The 15,966-nt window shown below is 35.6% G+C and overlaps 1 protein-coding gene across 2 annotated transcripts in view; it reads right to left on the bottom strand.

Moving 5' to 3' along the window:
• Positions 1–947: 947 nt before the first annotated feature.
• Positions 948–15,966, bottom strand: part of HSPA4L (heat shock protein family A (Hsp70) member 4 like) — a 50,043-nt gene continuing 35,024 nt past the window's right edge. For both annotated transcript variants that reach the window (XM_036852582.1, XM_036852581.1), the window contains exons 15-20: positions 15,055–15,192; positions 11,406–11,531; positions 11,002–11,109; positions 8,719–8,838; positions 5,318–5,479; positions 948–2,316 (exon numbers count right to left, since the gene is read on the bottom strand). In XM_036852582.1, coding sequence (XP_036708477.1) covers positions 2,125–2,316; positions 5,318–5,479; positions 8,719–8,838; positions 11,002–11,109; positions 11,406–11,531; positions 15,055–15,192 — 846 coding nt within the window. In that variant the 3' untranslated portion in view covers positions 948–2,124. The remainder of the gene's footprint in view (positions 2,317–5,317; positions 5,480–8,718; positions 8,839–11,001; positions 11,110–11,405; positions 11,532–15,054; positions 15,193–15,966) is intronic.

Genomic DNA, 15,966 nt, shown 5'->3' with positions numbered 1-15,966 from the left:
ATAAATAATTACAAGGTTAAGGGCTTTTGAAAATCATTTAAGTTGAATAAATGGGTAGGAAAAGTATACATATTATCTTTGGATATATTTAACTTATTAAATGAAGTGTTACATAACTGCAGGAACTGGAATGTTATAATTCTGACTAAAACACAGAACTATATAAACTGACTTAACGGAACTGGAAAATGTCTGGATGTACTACACAATTCAGATGCAGAAAGGTTTGTTCCCACATATTCCCAATTAGTTTTGGAGGTACAGCTCCTAACAAAGTGGGTGGAGATTTTCTTCATAACAAAAAGCTGTGAACTCCCTATGTGTACTGTTATATATTCCCTTTCATCATAACTTTTATGCCCTTACTGAAGTGAACCATATATTCAACATACAAACGAAAAGTAACAATACATGCTTTTAAAAAAATGTATTTCATCATTACTAATGGATATAATTACTTCATTAGTTTGAAAACATTAAAAAATATATTGGGTCTATATGATTTTTTAATGCAAAAAAGGGACATCTCCCTCAAAAAGGATGAATAAAAATCCCTGCAAAATGCACTGCTACATACTTTCCTTTCAGTGCAGACTACATTGTAGAAACAGAATCTCTCTTAGAGAACTAGTTGTGAGAAGTAACAACTATCCCTAAAGATATTAAACTCTCAATTTTTATTACTTAAGAAAAGCCCATATTAATTTTTTTAAAATTCTTAATATAAAGATGATGTAGCTTTGGGGAAAACTGAGCCTTTCAAAATTTTAACCTATGTCAATCTAGTTGATTGGCATTAAGAACACAAGTGCCCATGCATTGTCTATGCTTCTTTTTCTCGTAGGTTGAAAAGTCATTTCATTCTGCTCCCATATCAAGCTTCTGCACAGAACTGAACAGTGTGAACAAGTCTGGTGATGAAGCACAGATTAAGTCTTTAAAATATCTTAATTTCACAGCCCCTCAACCCATATAATTTATATACGAAGCACCAAAACTGGAGCCAAGGTCTGAACAGGTAACGTAACAGCAGGAACTATAATTTAATCACATCATATCATATTACACTATGTAACATTCTATATTTTGCCTGTTGATATGTAACACAGTTAAGTTTATTACAAGCAGTATTTCCTAAGACCTATGGTATAAGTGCTTCTTTTCAAGTATTACTGCTTATTTAGTGTTTATATGTTAACATTAAGTAAATCAGTGATAAATGTATATAATGCAATACACATTGTGCCGTTTCTCCGAAGACCAAAACAACTGTTAAAACTAAAACAAGGTTATCAACATCACAGATGCATGTCTGAGTAGGTCAACAGCATTTCCCCCTTAACATGAAGGTATTTTCATCAAAAATGCTTCATCATTTTTGGGCCAGCATTACTTTAGCAGAAGCTGGTCTTCAGGACAAGTAGATCAGAAGTTTCAAGTGCTAAAGACACTGAATTACTCTGAGAAACATCAATCCACATGACTAATGAAAAGAAGCTAACTGCTGGTGTAACCTTAACATAAAATTGTGCGTTTTCCCTTTCAGTGTGTGATTTAGTTCATTTATATGATGAAAACAAAGTTTTGAAGTTCTTATGACACACCAACAAGATGGACTAATTTGTCAAGGAACCTCTTATTTGTTTTAATATTTAAATTATAACAATACCATAACTAGAAAAAGGTCAGTGACTTGGTGGCTTTAAACCACATCAATTTCAATATTTGTTTTTCAAAATAATGATGCAATTAAATCTATGCTTCTGCAGCAGTAGCACAATACAGTATCCTTTCCTGAATAAAGGAGCTGAGGTTTATCCAAGGAGAAGCTTTAAATAAGGTTGCCAACTACTTATCAATCTTGCATGTTTGACATAAAATATATTAGGAAAGCTTAAACTGACTTGTTAATGTATATTCAGCTAAAGCTTCACATTAAGCAGCAATGGAAATGAACAGAGGTGCACTCAATATAAAACACTTTTCAAAACTACTCCAAAAAACAAATGACAAAAAGTGGTTAAGAACAACTAAACATCTGTTGTGTGTACCAGATGTAAAAGAAGAAGAATGGACCCTGTGGTTACTTGTACTGTTTGAATTATGTGAAGGTAAAATTAAGACTTAGTCCACTTCCATCTCTCCAGAAGATTTAGTATGCTGTGTGCTGTCTTTTGTTGTATCTGGTTTAGTTTCAGTCCCACTCTGTCCATCCACTGGTCCGTTGTGTTCACTATTAGCTTTTGCCTTGTCTTCAGCAACCTCTACTTTCGGTTTGGGCTTATAAATGATGGGGTTACAGAAATGATCCAGTTCCTAAAGACATGAAGAAAATTGATTATATTAAAAATATTATGTAACAAGTTACCATTAACATTCTAAAGTCCACATTAACTTTCTAAATTTCCACATAATTCCACATTCCTGAATAGCTGTTGGCTCAGCTAGATAACCAACTAATTCTTAAACTACCTTAATGAAGGATTTAACTTCTCGGCTAGCGTTTGTCAGGGGTGACAAGAAACTATTCAGTCTTTAATAATACATTCTGTATTTACTGTTCCTAAAATTTTTTCCTCATAATTTGAATACAGTTTATTTTGGCAGGAATAGTTTTTATTTTATTTATTTTTTTGGCTGCACTGCGCAGCATGCGACATCTTAGCTCCCGGACCAGGGATTGAACCTGGGCTCTTGGCAGTTAGAGCGCGGAGTCCTCACCACTGGACCGCCAGGGAATTCCCAGGAATAAATTCTAATTCATTCCTTTAAATTATGCCGAGAGCTCTGTTATGAAAATTACATCACGTAATACCTATTGCATAAATTAAAGTTTCTCAACATTTACATAAAAAGTTTTAATAAATGGAATTATATAAATATACACACTAACTTTATTTACTTTCTGAAAACAGCTCAGTAGCCTTTTCTGTTGAAGGAAAAATAAGCCATGAAAGTAAATTCAACTTAACAATTTAAAAGAGATAAATTTTCCATATCCTTGCTTTTTCTACACAGAAATAAAAGACCATTTCAGATAAAGCTACTGAAACACTTAAAGTTCTTTCAAGACCAGTGTCACAGATATTGGGATACGGACGGAAACAAAGGAAGTAACATCCTTGGGGAGTGTTTTAGTGCACACTGTTCTTTATCACACTCTGCATCTCATCTGATTAGGAGTAAATTACTATAGATTCTTTGCCAAACTTTCTCAAAAGGAGAATACTCTTATTGTTTTATGATTTAAAAGAATACCCATTTTGGTACAGGAAAAGTTGCTCAACATCACTAATCATCAGAAAAATGCAAATCAAAATCACAATGACATATCTCACACCTGTCAGAATGGCTATCATCAAAAAGAACACAAATAACAAATTTTGGCAAGGATATAGAGAAAAGGGAAACCCTAGGTACACTTTTGGTGGAAATGTAAATTGGTACACCCATTATAGAAAACAGTATGGAGGTTCCTCAAAAAGCTAAAAATAGAATTACCATATGATCCAGCAATTCTACTTCTTGGTAAATATCCAGAAAAAATGAAAATACTAATTTGAAAAGATACATGCACCCCAATGTTCCTAGCAGCATTATTTACAATAGCCAAGATACGGAAGCAACCTAAGTGTCCATCAACAGATGACTGGACAAAGAAGATGTGGCACGTGTATACAATGGAATATTACTACTCAGCCATAAAAAAAGAATGACAATTCACTTGCAACAACATGGAGGGTATTATGCTTACAGAGAAGGACAAATACTGTATGTTATTACTTACATGTGGAATTTTTAAAATAAAGCAAATGAGTGAATATAACAAAAAAGAAATAGATTCACAGATATAAACAAACTAGAGGTTACCAGTGGGGAGAGGAACTGGGGAGGGGAAAGATAGGGGTAGAGGATTAAGAGGTACAAACTAATATGTATAAGATAAATAAGCTACAAGGATATATTGTACAACATAGGGAATACAGCCAATATTTTATAATAACTTTGAAGTATAATCTATAAAAACAATCACTGTGTGTACACTTGAAACTAATCTTGTAAATCAAACATACTCCAAAAAAAAACACCCTAAAACCTGTTTTTGTTTTAAAAATGAATCAAATACCTACAGACATACTGAACTAGATTAAAAAGAATCACCTGAAATTCCATCTCCTATAGATTAACATAACTAACCTTTTGGTGAACATCCTAGATGTATGTCCATGCACACACACATCTCCAAACATACAAATCTATGAACATGCTAATTGATACAGTGAGATTACAGAATCTAAATAAAGTTATCTTTCCTTTTTCACTCAACAATATGTTGTATAAATCTATATATCTAAATAGATTTATCTCTGATATCTTAAATACTATATTTAATTGTCAAAATGTGTTGTAATGTTGAAATATGCATCAATTTATTTATCTAGTTTCTTACTGATAGGTATTTAGGTTGTTGCCAGGTTTTTGCTATCATAAGCAAGGGTATTTATCTGCATATACTTACGTAACAGTCAAATTAAGATGAATTCCTAGAATTGTGATTTCTGCATTAAAGGGTAAACTCATTTTAAATTTCTATACATATTCTGAAATGATGTCCCAGAAAAACGGTAACAAATTTAACCAAGTTGCTCAGGAAGAGCATCCATTTCTTCACACCCTTGGCAATTATGGCAAAGATTGTGAATGTAAACACACAGCCAAATCAGAGAGATTTGCATTTCTTAGATTAGTAATGAAGATGAACACCTTTTCAAATGTTTATTGGATATGTATTTCTTTGTCAGTTGTTTTACCAATGTCTTTACTCATTTTTCTACTTAGATGCTGATCTTCATTATCAAGTTTGTCCCCGTGTTTTTCATAGTGTTTTCTATAACCTTTAACATTTTCAGTAGTAATGTTTTTTAAACTGGAAAGTTTATCTCATAAGTAAGATTTTACCCTGGAATTTTACACATTTCAAACTACGTCAAAGACAAATATATATTGCCATTTTACAATGGAGGCTCAGAAATATTATACAGCCTAGAAAAATCGGACATATTTGGAGTTCCGCATTGCTTTAGTTCATTCTGTATTACACTTAAAATCTAAAAAACAGCTTTGTGTATATGACTAATTAAATCAAGGAACAGAGATGTCCCACCTAGAATGTTTTTTTTTCCCAAAATTAAAGATTAGCCTCAAATTCCTGTTTTTCTATATTCTTCTGCCAAGTTGATTATTTCTCAAAGTATGGCTCCCATTAAAAAAGTTTAGTGACTGAACCCATGAAAAAGAGAAGTTTATAGTTTCTAACCTTTGACTTTGCGACTATTTCTGAAACTTTCACCACAGTATCTTGAGTGAGACTTAGTTTGTTCTGTGCATTCATCTTACTGTTCAGCCAACTCATGGCTTCACTGATATATTTTTCAACTTTTTCCATTTCAGCAGGATCCAAATGATCGTATCTTTCATCCTATTAGGAAAAAAAACACTTTACTTAATGTAACAGGTTTTTCAATAAGCACCAATTTATTGATAATTTCTGCTTAAAAGAGTTAGACTCTTATTGAGTGTACACCTCACACATACCCATGTGAAGAAGCCATTTACAAACTACACAGAACTGAAGAAACTGGGAGAAAGAAAAATCAGTATGGGGTTTTAAAAGGAAAGGCCTTCTGAAGAAGTCAGGTTTGGAAAAGAATGGTGAAGGGTATTAGAGGAAAAAGTAGTACTTAGCCAAGAAAGAAGCTGCATGGACTTAAATTTGTCAGGGAGTAAAGAAAAATAAGTTAAGCAGGCACAGAGAAAGCTAGACAGAAAATTCTGACTTGTACAACAGAATATGTTTAAGTTGTTGACAAGAATTACTGGGTTGGCCAAAAAGTGCCTTTGGTTTTTAAGTAAAAATAAAAGACACATTTTCCATTTTCACCAAGAACTTTACTGAACAACGCATTCACCCTTTTGTTCCACTACCGTCTGCCATTTTTCAGGCAACATCATAATTCCATTTTCCCAAAACTTTTTATCTTTTTGAGCAAAGAACTGTTCCAGGTGCCTTTTACAGTCTTCCAGGGAATTGAAATTTTTTCCATTAAGAGAATTTTGTAAAGACCAAAATAAGTGGAAATCCAAAGGTGCAATGTCTGGTGAATATGGCAGATGAATCAGAACCTCCCAGCCAAGCTGTAACAGTTTTTGCCTGGTCATCAAAGAAACACATGGTTATCCTGATGGAAGATTATGCGTTTTCTGTAGACTAATTCCGGACGCTTTCCATCGAGTGCTGCTTTCAGTTGGTCTAATTGGGAGCAGTACTTGTTGGAATTAATCGTTTGGTTTTCCAGAAGGAGCTCATAATAGAGGACTCCCTTCCAATCCCACCATATATGCAACATCACCTTCTTTGGATGAAGCCCGGCCTTTGGTGTTGTTGGTGGTGGTTCATTTCGCTTGCCCCATGATCTCTTCTGTTCCACATTATTGTACAGTATCCACTTTTCTTTGCCCGTCACAATTTGTTTTAAAAACGAAACGTTTTCATTACATTTAAGTAGAGAATCAAGTGCGGAAATTTGGTCAAGAAGGTTTTTCTCACTTAACCTATGTGGAACCCAAACATCAAAGTGATTAACATAACCAAGCTGGTGCCAATGATTTTCAACACTTGATTTGTATATTTTGAGTATGTCGGCTATCTCCTGCGTGGTATAACGTTGATTGTTCTCAATTAATGTCTCGATTTGATCGCTCTCAACTTCAACTGGTCTGCCCGACTGTGGAGCATCATCCAGCGAGAAATGTCCATCATGAAACTTCACAAACCACTTTTGACATGTCTGTTCAGTCACAGCACCTTCTCCATACACTGCACAAATCTTTGTGTTTCAGTTGCATTTTTACTTTGCTTGAAATAATAAAGCATAATATGCCGAAAATGTTGCTTTTTTTTCTTCCATCTTCAATATTAAAATGGCTACACAAAAATTCACCAATTTTGATGTTGTTTTTAAAATGCACGCTGATATGACAGCTGTCAAAATACAATCTAATAAAATTGTTTCGAAGTTTAAGACAACTAAGCACTACTAGAGCCATCTTACAGAAAAAACTGAATGAACCTTTCAGCCAACCCAATACATAATAAAATTTTGTCTGAAAGAGACAACTGCAGCTGTCACATGTAGGCAATGATCTAAGATGTCGTGATTTAGACTGGCAGTCTCAAAACCAGAAAGAAATGACAATGCAACATAGAAAGAGGATCTCCTCCCCATTCATCCCTCTGTCTGCGTGCTTTTTTTTTTTTTTTAAAACGCACAACGTGAAAGTTGCAAGTTTTTTTTTTTTTTAATTTTTATTTATTTATTTATGGCTGTGTTGGGTCTTCGTTTCTGTGCGAGGGCTTTCTCTAGTTGCGGCAAGCGGGGGCCACTCTTCATCGCGGTGCGTGGGCCTCTCACTGTCGTGGCCGCTCTTGTTGCGGAGCACAGGCTCCAGACGTGCAGGCTCAGTAGTTGTGGCTCACGGGCCTAGTTGCTCCGCGGCATGTGGGATCTTCCCAGACCAGGGCTCGAACCCGTGTCCCCTGCATTAGCAGGCAGATTCTCAACCACTGCGCCACCAGGGAAGCCCCCGACTGCATCTCTTAAACTACCTGTGTAATCCTTGACAAGTTTGCTTAAGCACTGCAATTCTCTTACATAATACATTCTTGTGAGAATACAGTGAGATAATTCATGCAAAGTGCCTAAAATTTAGTAAGTGCTTGATAAATGTAAGCTATGATAATACCCTGCCTAAATCTTTCTGGTGCTGGCCTCTCCAGCCCACTGATGCAATTTTAACATCAGGGGTAAAACCTGGGGGAATTATAGTGAATATTTGTTTAAAACAGGAGTCAGCAAACTTGTCCTGCAGGCCAAATCCAACCTGCTGAATTTTTAAATAAAGTTGTTTTGGAACACAGCCATGCCCATTTGTTTATACATTGTGTGTTTGCTCTTGCACTACAATGGCAAAGTTGCGTAGCTGTATAGAGATGGTAGGCCTACAGAGCCTAAAATATTTATTATTTGTTCATTTAAAGAAAAAGTCTGCTAACCTCTGATTTAGAGGGAAAAAATCATCAGCTTAATTTTGTCAAATCTTACTGTTACATCCAAATGGAGATATTATCTATATAACTAAACATTTGAGGCTGAAAAACAGTGGAAAGGTTAAGGGTAGTAAGATAGATTTGGGCACATATATAAAACAATAAATGATACGGGAGTTACAGATGACTGAAAGACTGGAAGACAAAGTGCAACCAAAAGAAAAAGAGGCCAAGGGACAAAATGAATGCTAGCAGAGTCCAGTTTCAAAGAGGCCTGTAAATTAAAAAAGGTCCAAAAAAACCTTTTGCACTATAATGAAACCCCTAAGAAGAAAACAATGAATTTGGTCACTGGATTAATTTATAATATAGTTTTAGGGAATTTTAAAAGATTAAAGCCACATATCTGCACTGTATTTTAAATTATCAGTATCCTTTACTGATAATTTTACAATAAAGAAAAAAAGTTTTAAGTTTGGTGCACAATGTCTCTGGAACTTGGTAGCAACAACTGCTATAGCTTTGTAGTTGAGAATTTTTAGATTTACCCCACCCTCTCTGCGTAATACACACATTACCATCATCACCAGTTTACTTTATGAATTCAATACCTTGTTTCTGTATGCTTCTATAACTTTCATGACAAGTTGGATCTTTTTTCCCAAGTCGTTTAAAGCTTTTGGTCTCTCTTCATGTTCCACGTACCTAATTTGAATAGGCTGGCCATATTTCTGTTAACGTAAGTTTTTTAAAAAGAAAAAGTTATTAACAGAAAACTTTTATTGGGCCCTTACAGAATGATGAATCGGAAAGAAAGGTGGTCAGATTAAAATATGTCCCCTCTTATTTTCCTATGTGGAGATGATTATTTGCTTATTGAATCCTACACAGGAATGCCTGTCTTCTCTCATTCATTAAGATTACCTCTTGATTCCTCTCAAATCCAAAGAAAAACTTTAATTACTTTAAAGTTACGTGTTAAAAGTCTATAAAACCATTAAGAAAACCATAAGGACTATATGCTGCGTGCAGAATTCATGTATTTGAAACTTGGTTTCATATATTTATAATGCATATAACTCTAAAAGCAACATGATTACTGGGATTTCCTGATATTTAATACCTACTGAATATTATTTATGTTATATTTATTCATTAGATTAAGATGTGTATTTTAAGTATAGTGCTTAAAAACAAAAAGACCCATTCAGCCCCTTGCCCCAGCTGCCTGGTAGGAGGGAGATTCTAAATTTTAAAACAGCCTCCTATAACTTTGAGGAGGGGAATGCATTAGAAAAACAAATATTTTCTTTCAAATCCTTTACATATTTAAATAAAAATCAGCTTATTTTACAGCAATTTTAGGTTTTCAGAAAAGTTACAAAGGAAACAATAAAGAGCCAAGCACCTTTTCTCTAATGTTAACATCTTATACCATCGTGGTACATTTGTCAAAACTAAGAAACCAACACTGGTGTATTACTATTAACTGAACTCCAGATTATGTGGATTTCATCTTTTTCTGTTCCAAGATACCATATTGCATTTAGTCTATTTACACATTATACTTTTTATTGTCAATGTTTTTGAAAGCATTTTTAATTCCTAAAAGCCATCTCAAAAAAACAGTAAAGCCTGTGAAAACATCTATAACATTCATTTCTATGGTTACTTATATACTTGAAGCGAAATAATCCATTCTGGGAGCTGCTGGGCTTTTCAGTTATTTCTGTTAGCCTCAGCTGCCTGGTTTGCTCCTCTAGCCCCAAGTATATATATTTTAGGGAGATGGGGAGTAAAAACCACCAAGATAAAATACAGTAAAGCTAGTTTTGCATTCATAAGCTTAGGTTTTCAAGTTGCTTTTTAATTATTCCCTTTGAAAGTAATTTATTGGCATGAAGGTAATTTTTGCAAGGTATTAACTTCTTTTGCTTTTAAGTTAAGTAACTTCTTTTGCACACACCGCCCCCGCCAATCCCTGAAGGGCTTCCTTTTCCCATACGCTAGAAGTCCTTACTAATGTCATCACTTAGCATCTGTGTATTCACTTGCTACTCAAAGAATGGTTCAGGGACCAGCAGCATCAGAATCTCCCAGAAGCTTATTAAAAAATGCAGAATCATGGGCCCAAGTCAGATATACTGAACCATAATTTGCTTTCCAATAAGGGCCCCTGGTAATTCATGTGCACATTAAAGCACTGCTACGATTCACACAAAGAAGGAAAGACTAAAATTTCCTGTCATCTTTCCAATCTTAACTTCTAATCTTTTAAAGCATTTTTTTTTTCTGTGTGGGGGAGCGCTGGGTAGCAAGCAGAAGGAAAAGAGTAATAGTGGTCTTAAAGTCAGACCACTGACCTAGTAGAAAAAGGGCAGCTGGTGGACACATCTCCTTATTTCTTTGTAAAAGGACACTGAAGAGCAGGGGTACTATTTCTCACGTTCTTTGCTGGCCTGGTGTCCCACTAATTTCACATTAGTTACAATGTGAAAATACGAAAGGGCAGTGTATTACTCCTCAAAATCGGAGCAGTCAAGGGGGAAAGAAGCAGAGCAATAATGGATAAGGGGTCAGGTTGACAAATCACTTCTTAATGACATCTCAGAAACATATGGCTTGTATGAAAATAACATTAACACTCTGGTCATCTGCTAAATTTTTATATCTGAGTATCATGATAGACAAATATGATTATACATTATTTAATTTCAGTTATCATGTAGCATTACTCACCTCTCAAATTCAGAGAACACTTCCTCTTACACATACCTGCCTTAGTAATTTCTTATATATTTATTTATTAAACACATACACTGTGCTCTTACACCATAATTTTTAGGACAACTTAATGTTCTGTTCAACACTAACATGGACTTTAAAAAGTTTACCTTTAGTTCTTGAAGCTTATCCACATAAATATGTTTAGCTTGGTCCTCTCCTTCTTCATAAAGCCAATTTTCTGTGTCCTCCAATATTGCAGACAGTTTTCTCAAGTCCTAGTTATACATTTAAGAGATACTGATTGAAAATGCTCTCCTTAGAAATAAAAGTCATCAAGGAAGGACAAAATGTTTTTCAAGTGTAAAAAATTTTTTTTCTGACTTTTTGTTTATAAACATCTTTCTCACCAGCCTTCTGCAATTTGGAAAAATAACTAAGAACCATTCCTAAATGTACTCAAAAAGATTGACAACAATAACACATTTGGTACATTTATTTACATAATTCGTATTAGCATTCTCAAGCAAACATTTAAATAGTTCTCATAAAAAACTACAAAATTTAGACTTACTTCTTGTGTGATGAATTTTTCATAGACAGTGCCAAGCTTGTCCCTAAAATCATATACATATTCTTCAACAGCATTCTTCGCATCATTTCTTTCTTTCTCTAATTTATCCTGCATTATCATCTTCCCCTATTCAAAAAGTTTCAGATTAGCTGCCATGAAAACACTAGGGAAATACAAACCAAAACTGCAATGAAATACCACTTCACACCTACTAGGATGACTATAATCAAAGAAATGGAACATAAGTGTTGGTGATGATTTGGAGAATTTGAAACCCTTGTACGTTGCTGTTGGGAATGTAAAATACTGCAGCTTAGGGAAAAAACAGTTTGGTGGCTCCTAAAGAAGCTAAACAAAGAATTACAATATGGGGCTTCCCTGGTGGCATGGTAGTTGTGCGTCTGCCTGCCAATGCAGGGGACGCGGGTTCAAGCCCTGATCTGGGAAGATCCCACATGCTGTGGAGCAGCTGGGCCCATGCTCCACGACTACTGGGCCTGCGCTCTAGAGCCCCCGAGCCACAACTACTGAGTCCGTGTGCCACAACTGCTGAAGCCTGCGCACCTGGAGCCCATGCTCCGCAGCAGGAGAAGCCACTGCAGTGAGGGGCCCCCGCACCGCGGCAAGGAGTGGCCCCCCACTCACCGCAACTGGAGAAGGCCCGCGCGCAGCAACAAAGACTCAACACAGCCAATAAATAAATAAATAAATAAATAAATTAATTAATTAATTAATTCTAAAAAAAAAAAAAAAAGAATTACACTATGACCCAGCAATTTCACTCCTAGGTATATAACCAAAAGGTTGAAAGCAGGAACTCAAACATATTTGTATGCCAATGTTCACTGCAGCATTATTCACAATAGCCAAAAGGTGGAAACAACTCACTTGATCTGTAACAGATGAATGGATAAAATGTATACATACAAAATGGAATGTTACTCTACTATAAAAAGAAATAAAGTTCTGATACATGTTACAAAGTGGATAAACCTTGAAAACACTATGCTAAGTGAAATAAGCCAGATACAAAAGGACAAATATTCTATGATTACATTTACATTACATGATAGATTGGTTTACTGGGGGTTGGGGGAAGGGAGGAATGAGAGTTATTACTTAATGGTTACAGTTTCTGTTTGGGGTGATGAAAAGGTTTTGGAAAAGATAGTGGCAATGGTGGGACTCCCCTGGTGGTCCAGTGGTAAAGAATCTGCCTTAGAATGCAGGGGACGCGGGTTTGATCCCTGGTCAGGGAACTAAGATCCCATGTGCCACAACCATTGAGCTCACGTGCCTCAGCTACAGCCTGCGTGCCACAAACTACAGAGCCCACGCGCTCTGGAACCCACGCACCACAACTACAGAGCCCAAGCACCACAACTAGAGAAGAGAAAACCTGCACACCACAACGAGAGAGAAGCCCGCGCACTGCAACGAAAGATCCTGCGTGCCTCAACGAAGATCCTGTGTGCCACAACTAAGACCCAATGCAGCCAAAAATAAATAAAATAAATAATAAATAAATCTTTAAGAAAGATAGTGGCAATGGTTATATAACTGTGAATATAATTAATGTCACTGAATTGTTGTACACTTAAAAATGGTCAAAATGGCAAATTTCACGTTATATGTATTTTACTACAATTTAAAAAATTAATAATGTAATACCAAAAGCCACTGAACTGTACACTTTAAATTGGTGAACTGTATGGTATGTGAATTATACCTCAATAAAAGCTTTTTAAAAAAATAACCATAGACTATGTCATTGTACATATTGGTGTTCAAATCCCAGGTTTCCCACTTACTACCTTTGAAATTGCAGCAAAGTCACCTAACCTAAGCCTCAGTTTTCTTATCCTAGAGCGCTTACTTCTATCTGTCTCGTATGGCTGTTAATAAGATTGATGTAATTCACATAAAATATTTAGTACAGTGCCTGACACATAACTGGTACTGAATAAATGTTGGCTTTGGTAAGTGACACAGTATAGCAGTTGTGATCTTGAACTTTGGAGACAGACTACCTGGCTCCAAAACAAAAGGTTACTCTCTGAACTTGGGTGATTCAGTCTACCTCTGCCTGTTTCCTCATCTATTAAAAGAGTACTTACACTTCATAGGTTTGAGGATTAAATAAGATATCAAAGTATTTAAAGATGTTAACAAAAATCATTATTGTCAAATCAAAAGCAAAGAATCTGAAGACTAATAAAAAACAAAATTTGTACTTTAACAAAAACATAGTATTTTAAACATAATACTACAATGCACTGATATTTGTGAATTTAAAATAGTGAGACAGGAAATCTAAAAAAGAGTGGATATATGTATAGGTATAACTGATTCACTTTGCTGTAGAGCAGAAACTAACACAACATTGTGAAGTAACTATATTCCAATTTGAAAAAAACATAGTGAGACATGGACTTCCCTGGTGGCACAGTGGTTAAGAATCCGCCTGCCAATGCTGGGGACACGGGTTCAATCCCTGGTCTGGGAAGATCTCACATGCCCCAGAGCAACTAAGCCCGTGCGCCACAACTACTGAGCCTGTGCTCCAGAGCCCGCGAGCCACAACTACTGAGCCCGCATGCTGCAACTAGTGAAGCCCGCGCACCTAGAGCCCATGCTCCGCAACGAGAAGCCACCGCTATGAGAAGCCTGTGCACCGCAGTGAAGAGTAGCCCCCGCTCACCGCAGCAATGAAGACCCAACGCAGCCAAAAATAAATAAATAAAATAATTTTATTTAAAAAAAAAAAAAATAGTGAGCCATTTAAAAATTTAAGAAAAAATCTTATACACAAAATTTATCATTAGCTGCACTTCCCCACAATTCATTCCTTGGAGAAAATTAGTCTCAAATCATACAAATTCAGAATTATTCAGGATCTCTAGAAATGCTTGCTTCACATAAAGTGTAGCCTTTAATAATTAATGAATAGGTGATATACTTAGGTACTAGAAAGAGCAGCATTGTAAAGTCAAAAATCTCTTGAGGAAATTCCCAGAATAACATGCAGCAATTGGAGAGTATGTGGCACTTCAAAGAAAACTGACCTTCTTTAATGCCAGTCAAGCCCGTAGAAATTAGTAACTACCACTTAAGTGTAAATTTTAATATAAAAAAATTACTTTTTACACACAACTATTGGTAAAGAAACCAAACTCTTTTCCTCAAGAGACTGTAAAATGAAACATGTAAATATGTAAAGAAAATTTCAAGAATGACAACAGATTCTAAAAAGTATTAAATGGAAGTCAGAAAACATTCTGAATTGAACCTTAATCTTTAAGGACAACACATTAGAAGAGGGGAGCTGGTAATACTTTCCTATACAATGTCTGCTGGGTGTGCTACTGTTAAGACACAATAAAAGGGGGTAAGAATTACTAGTATTGGAAAGGCCTTTCTCTATAGTGGAGACAATCCATGTTTTTCATGTAACTAAGGTGAAAGTTACACTGTACATGACACAAATACAGCTCAGCATTTTGTCCAAAATAAAGTAGTTCAATAATCTATTTAATAATTCCTTATGAGTTATAGCCTAGTTCCACAAATTTGAGGGATAATCATTTACTTCTACAAAAATTTCAGAACACACTACCACCTACTTCAACATCCATTCTGATTTATATACCTCATTTTCAATGTAGATGTTGAGAAGATCTTGGCCCAATTGCCTACACAGGCTACTCTGGATAGGTAGATCAATACTCTTGACTCTTCCTTTTTTAATGGTCTGGTTTAATCGCTCTTGATTATCTGAGGGTACAGACTGCAAAAGAAATGCAAGAAAAGTGTAAATATATTTTCAAGCTAGTTTTAGAAACTTAAGAGACTGATTTCTGATGAAACAAAGTAAAATCAAACAAAACTATTATCATCTACTATACTTTAATTAAAAACATTATTTTAATATTGATAGTATTTTACACCCTGTATACACTAAATCTTTCTACATAAAAAATATTGTGCTGGAAATACAAATTAAAACCACAATGAGGGCTTCCCTGGTGGCGCAGTGGTTAAGAATCCGCCTGCCAATGCAGGGGACACGGGTTTGAGCCCTGGTCCGGGAAGATCCCACATGCCGCAGAGCAACTAAGCCCGTGTGCCACAACTACTGAGCCTGCACTCTAAAGCCCGCATGCCACAACTACTTAAGCCCACGTGCCTAGAGCCCGTGCTCCGCAACAAGAGAAGCCACCACAATGAGAAGCCCGCGCACCTCAACGAAGACCCAACCCAGCCAAAAATAAATAAATAAAATAAAAACCACAATGACATGCCATTTCATACCACTAGGATGACTATAATAAAAAAAAAAAAAAGAGGAAAAGAAGAGTTGGTGAGGATATAGAGAAATGGGAACCCTCATACATTTTTGACAACATAGTAAAATATTGCAGCCGTTTTGGAGAACAGTTGGGCAGTTCCTCAAATTGTTAAACACAGAGATACCATATGACCCAGCAATTCCATTCCTAGGTACACGCCCAAGAAAAATGAAAATATACATCCACACAAAACCTGTATATGATTGTTCATA

Source organism: Balaenoptera musculus, chromosome 5, assembly GCF_009873245.2.
Source record: "Balaenoptera musculus isolate JJ_BM4_2016_0621 chromosome 5, mBalMus1.pri.v3, whole genome shotgun sequence".
NCBI lineage: Eukaryota > Metazoa > Chordata > Mammalia > Artiodactyla > Balaenopteridae > Balaenoptera > Balaenoptera musculus.
Note: the sequence above shows the minus strand (reverse complement) of the source record. Positions and strands in the feature narration are given on the sequence as shown.